General features: G+C 50.8%; 1 protein-coding gene across 2 annotated transcripts; it reads right to left on the bottom strand.

Moving 5' to 3' along the window:
* Positions 1 to 598: 598 nt before the first annotated feature.
* NEFL (neurofilament light chain) lies at positions 599 to 4,883 on the bottom strand. 2 transcript variants are annotated; one of them, XR_006216602.1, is made up of 5 exons: positions 3,731 to 4,883; positions 2,525 to 2,649; positions 1,746 to 2,065; positions 964 to 1,173; positions 599 to 857 (listed from the first exon to the last, which is right to left on the bottom strand). XR_006216602.1 is itself a non-coding variant. In XM_042983205.1 (4 exons), the coding sequence occupies exons 1-4, from the start codon at positions 4,775 to 4,777 to the stop codon at positions 1,034 to 1,036; spliced, it is 1,632 nt and encodes a 543-aa protein (XP_042839139.1). In that variant the 5' UTR covers positions 4,778 to 4,883; the 3' UTR covers positions 599 to 1,033. The 2 variants fall into 2 exon arrangements, 1 of the variants encoding a protein (XP_042839139.1); XM_042983205.1 differs by having other exon boundaries at positions 599 to 1,173.
* Between the last annotated feature and the right edge of the window lie 569 nt (positions 4,884 to 5,452).

Below are 5,452 nucleotides of genomic sequence, written 5' to 3'. Positions count from 1 at the left end.
AAGCTAACACCACACTGAATCATGAGCTCAGGATTGCAGGCAATACGTTTGCAATGGCAAATAATCTTTGGTACTCTTGCTCTCTCTGTCCAAGTTATACATGGAAAAAAAAACTCCTTCTGATTTTATCTACTGCTTGGGTTTCAACTTCTGCTCATGATATTCAGACTATATCAAAATAATGCGGTTATAATAATGGATGGGTGGGATTCATCTTCTATCCTTATCATATTATTAAGTTACCTATTTACCCCAAAAGGTGTGTTTATCATATTACACCATTGCCTCCAAGAAAACCATTCCCAACGTTACACGGTACATTTTACAGGGTAAAGTATATTGCTAATTATAAAAGACAGACCCCAGAAATTCTCATTTACTCAAGTTCATTACCAGCAAAATTTTCGAGGGGAGAGATTTCATGAACGGTCATGACCTAAATGTATCCCTCAGAGTTACCAATCGGGGGGAAAAATGCATTGTAATTGTTAAAATTTGGACATCGTAAAAATTTGGAGGTCGACAGTCCACTTGTATATGCCTTCGACTGGTGCCTTCTTTAAGATATTTTAAGTAAGTCAACAACCACAGCAAGAAATGACATTCAGTGTAACTTTATTTACTATTTATTGCACATAATTCGAGGTCTTTAATTTCTAACCACCAAAGGTTCAAAGGGCTATTTTTACCATGAAGTTTAACATTACCATTAGTGAATTCATTTATTCATGTGTGTGTGTTTTTTTTATTGTAAACATCTGAATTATTCACATTGCCATAGATCCTGAACTCATAAGCGTGGACCATGCACAGGCTGGCAGCGAGCCAGGAAGCCACTCTGCAAGCAAACGGATACTCTGCATAAGGAAAAAAGTCATAGCACAACATTTAAAGTCCAACCTAAGTCATCTCAGAATTATACATATATTGACTTCTTAATTCATATAGTATCTGGAACTCAACTGGTTGGTCGGCGATGGGGTTGACCTGATTTCGGGAGAATTCTTCCTGGAACAATTAAGGAAAGAGGGGCTCAATCTTTCTTTTTAGTGGCTTGTTCCTCCCCAGCACCTCCGTCTTTCTTCTCCTCCTCCTCAGCTTCTTTGGTTTCTTCTCCTTCGTCTTCACCTCCTTCTTCTTCCTCCTTGGCCTCCTCGGATTCTTCCTTGGCAGCTTGAACATAAAGAGAAAGTTTACAAACTCCAAATCTGGGGTATGTCGGTCCACGCCTTTCTGCTAAGGTTCTGTGTGAAAACCCAAATGTCAGAAAGCCCTCCCCCAAATCTCTCAGGTCCACCTCCCCAAACACACACAACGGACCGTGCTGAACACTGGCCACTAATACCTTCTTCTTCGAAGAAGCCAAAAGGCAAACGCTTATTTAAAAAAACTACTTCTGTTCTCTCGGCCACCCAACCGCCGGGTTAAACAGACTGCTGAAATGTTCACGGGGAATGAAAAGACAGCAGGAGGAGGATATTTTGAAATGCTATTCTCAACAAACTCCCAAGCTGGGTGGAGGGAGATGCGTACCGCTGAGAGGGCAACCAATTTGAGAAATCAGACACTGACTCCATGGCTTGCCGGATAACTAGATAAAAGGGATCATTTAAGATTCTAAAGTCATATACACATGAATAAGACTTCTTGGCATAAGCGCGGCTTCACTTCCCCTTACCCATCTCCTAGCAAATAACCACGCCCTGACTGTACTGGAAGTTGTGGGGATTTCTTTTTTATCATACCTTCTTCCTCTTCGGCTCCTTCCTCCTCCTCAGCCTCCTCCTTCTCCTTCTCCTCCTCCTCAGCTTCTCCTTCAGAGGGGGGTTCGTCCTTGGCTTCCTCGGCCTTTGCAGCCTCAATGGTCTCCTCCACCTCGATCTGCTCCTCCTGGACGTGGCTGGTGTAGTAAGATGGGAAGGAGCGCGCAGACATCAGGTAGGAGCTGGTCTGTAAACCGCCGTAGGCAGATCGGCCAAAGACCTGAGAGCTCTGGGAATAGCCGCTGGTGATGCTTCCCACGCTGGTGAAACTGAGCCGGGTCTCCTCACCTTCCAAGAGTTTCCTGGGAAGGCACGGGAGGATGGGGTTAATGAACAAGAACACAGGAAGTGTGGTGAATTACTTGCCCTATCTGAGCCCACCACGACCCCTCTTCCCCTAATGTCAAAGGGGAGCAGGAGCAGGGCTGGGAATTATCGAAACCTCCTGTCTGGGGATGTTGTGCCCGACACCAGGAAAAAGAAAAAAAAAGCAGAAAAACAAGCAAACACACGAACGACAAACAAACTGAAAACAGTCCTGTCTCTTCGATTTAAAGTGTAAGGAGACACCAAGAGCAGAACTCACGATCCCAGGGTCAAATTCTTCCATATTTGTCTGATAATCACCTTCTTCTTGGAAAAAGCCAAAAAGCAAACGTCTATTTCAAAGGACTAGTCTTGAAGGTTTCTGACTCAATGTGAATGAAATACGATTTTCTTCCTAAAGCTGAACGGCTCCTACCACCCCACCCTGTTTTTACCTGTAAGCTGCAATCTCAATGTCTAAAGCCATCTTCACGTTGAGGAGGTCTTGGTATTCTTTAAGGTATCGGGCCATTTCGCTCTTTGTGGTTCGCAATTCATTTTCTAATTTGTTGATTGTGTCCTGGTGGAGGATGGGGGCGGGGGGGGGGGGTAGAATCTGAGCATAAATCCGAATGCTATCATTTTACTGCAGTACGGCTGCAAAGGCCTAACCTACTTGCAACCCAAGTGCACGCCTCAGATAAAATCCCCCCTAAAAGAACTGCCTTTTCTCTTGTTTAACCTTTCCTTACTTGGATTAGAAAAACAAACAAGCAAACAAATCTAGCTTCAGGAAGCATGAAATGAGAACAAAAAGAAATTTGTTTTTTCATCTGATGGGAGAAAAATTCTTGGTTTCCTTTTCATTATTACAGTCTCATGATCACCGTACAATGCCTGCAAAAATATTTTTCACTGATTTAAAAAACTTGGTTTCACATTCATTAGTCAACTTGACTCCAAAATCACGTGCAAGAAATTACTCCATTTCTTTACACGAGTAGGAAGCAGCTAGATAAGAAATATAATAATACTAATTTCATCTGAAATATTTTCTGGGGATTTACATTACTTTTTCTCCTTCCCAGAAAAGGAAAATCCTTTAAAAAAAGAAAAAATGTTTTACTGCGAACATCATTACCTACTACAGTTTGGACTGCATTCCTGTCTACCTGAGGGAAAGGAGTGGTTAATAAAACCAGTCCCTGAAGCATGGTTGGGCACAGGTATCCTTCGGAACTAATGAGAGCTCCCTGCCGAATTTAGTGAGCAGATGGTCCAATCTGTGCCGCAAAGCGACTTGTGGTTGATGAAAGACAGTAGAGAGGCAGGCCAGAGGCAACGCCCAGATCCACCCCTGCACCCACCCCACCCTACCCTTGCAGGGCTGGGCAGCTTTAATGCGGAGTAAATTCAACTGCACCGAGCCCGTCCCCTCAGACTGCAGTCGCACCCCCGCCCCCGCCCTCCAAGTGCCCCACCCCTCCCACACAGTCTCCAGGGAGTCAAGTTCTGCTCCCCACTGGCTGCTAGCGGACGCCCCCTCTCTGGCCTCCACTTCCTGGGCGCGCCCTCGACTCTCCACCCTCCCCCCACCCACCCCCACAACTTGCTCCTGCAATTCCCTCCCCGCCCCCACCGCGTTTTGCACGGTGCGGTACCTGCATAGCACTAATGTCGGCGTTCTGCTTGTCCTCCAGCTCCTGCAGCTGCTTCTCCAGCGCTTCGTTCATGCCCCGGCATGCTTCGATCTCCAGGGTCTTGGCCTTGAGCAGGCGGCGGCTCTCGGACACTTCGTCCTTGGCGGCGCGCACCGCGTCGGTGTTCTTGGCGGCGCTCTCGGTCAGCACCGTGAAGCGGCTCTTGAACCACTCTTCGGCGTTCTGCATGTTCTTGGCGGCCAGCTTCTCGTACTGAGCGCGGATGTCCTTGAGCGCGGCGGAGAGGTCGGGCTTGGAGGACACGTCCATCTCCACGGAGATCTGCGCGTACTGGATCTGCGCCTGCAGCTCGGCGATCTCCTCTTCGTGCACTTTCTTCAGGAAGGCGATTTCGTCCATCAGGCTGTCGATGCGCTTTTCGAGCTCGGCGCGGGCGAGCGCGGCCTCGTCGGCTCCTTTGCGCGCTTCCATCAGCCGGCCCTCGGCGTCCTCGCGGCTCAGCACCTCCTCTTCATAGCGCGCCTGCAGGTTGCGCAAAGTCTCCTCCAGCCCTTCGCGCTCGCCCTGGAGCGCCTGCTTCTCGTTGGTGGCGTCTTCCGCCGCCAGGCGCAGGTCGCGGATCTCCTGCTCGTACAGCGCCCGGAAGCGGGAGGGCTCGGAGTGCTTCTGGCGCAGCACCAGCAGCTCGGCTTCCAGCACCTTGTTCTGCTGCTCCAGCTCGTGCACGCGCTCGATGAAGCTGGCGAAGCGGTCGTTGAGGTCCTGCAGCTGCGCCTTCTCCTGGGTGCGGATCGACTTGAGGTCGTTGCTGATGGCGGCTACCTGGCTCAGGTCGAGGTTCTCGAGACTGGGCATCAAGGAGCCGGAGCTGGACGAGTAGCTGCGGCGCACGGACAGCGAGGAGGAGACCGGCGCGGAGTAGCTGGAGTAAGCGGAGCGCGCGGTGCTGTAGCCGCTGCGCACGCTGGAGATGTGCACCCGGGGCGTCTCCACGTAGCGCCGCTTGTAGGAGGTCGAGTAGTACGGCTCATAGCTGAAGGAACTCATGGTGGCGGTCGGAGCCCCTCCGGCCGGCGGCGGAGATGGGGGCCTACAGAGAGAAGAACGGGGAGAGAGGGAGTGGGAGAGGGGAAGGTGGATGGCTGTGTGCGGCTCGGCGCGGTCCTGCCACCCCTATTTATACGCGGGGAGCATTCTGACGCAGCCTGCGATCGATCACGGCGCGCCGGGCCGGTGGGGGCAGCGCGCTGCTGCAGCCAAGGGGAGGATTCTGCGCAAAAGGGAAGGCGGGGGCGAGCGACAGGCGGCTCCGGGGCTGCGGCGCGCGTCCTTTCCACTTGTATGCGAGGCCTTGGATTTTTTCCTTGCGACCCCTTACCCCTCACTCATTCCCTTCCCCAACCGCCCCCCCCCCAGCCTACTTAGTCCTTGACCCGGTATCACTCAGATGACGGGTCCCCAAAGGTGGGTCCCCACTCCCCACTGACACCTTAGTTTTCCATATCCACGTACCTAGGAGACACCCTCCCCCCTCTAACTCGCCCCTTCCCCACCAGGGGCCTCCTCCACCATCGCCCCCACCCCCGTCTTGGGGTTTAAGGTGACAAGGCAGTGCCTCTAGGACATGAGTGATTAAAGTAAAAAGTTTAAGCTTGCTGCTATCGGGTCTATATGGGAGGAAAGTTTTATATATCTTTGTAGCTATTTCTGGCACTTTCTTTA

The sequence above is a fragment of the Panthera tigris genome, chromosome B1, assembly GCF_018350195.1.
Source record: "Panthera tigris isolate Pti1 chromosome B1, P.tigris_Pti1_mat1.1, whole genome shotgun sequence".
In the NCBI taxonomy this organism is placed as follows: domain Eukaryota; kingdom Metazoa; phylum Chordata; class Mammalia; order Carnivora; family Felidae; genus Panthera; species Panthera tigris.
This window is presented reverse-complemented; position numbering and strand designations above follow the sequence as displayed.

Excerpts from the sequence above, each read along its gene's own strand:
- NEFL (XM_042983205.1), bottom strand. The coding sequence starts at position 4,777 with ATGAGTTCCTTCAGCTATGAGCCGTACTACTCGACCTCCTACAAGCGG. Across the intron at positions 2,650-3,730 it reads CCGACATTAGTGCTATGCAG|GACACAATCAACAAATTAGA; the intron begins GTACCGCACCGT and ends ATCCTCCACCAG. Across the intron at positions 1,174-1,745 it reads AGGAGCCGAAGAGGAAGAAG|CTGCCAAGGAAGAATCCGAG; the intron begins GTATGATAAAAA and ends TTTATGTTCAAG.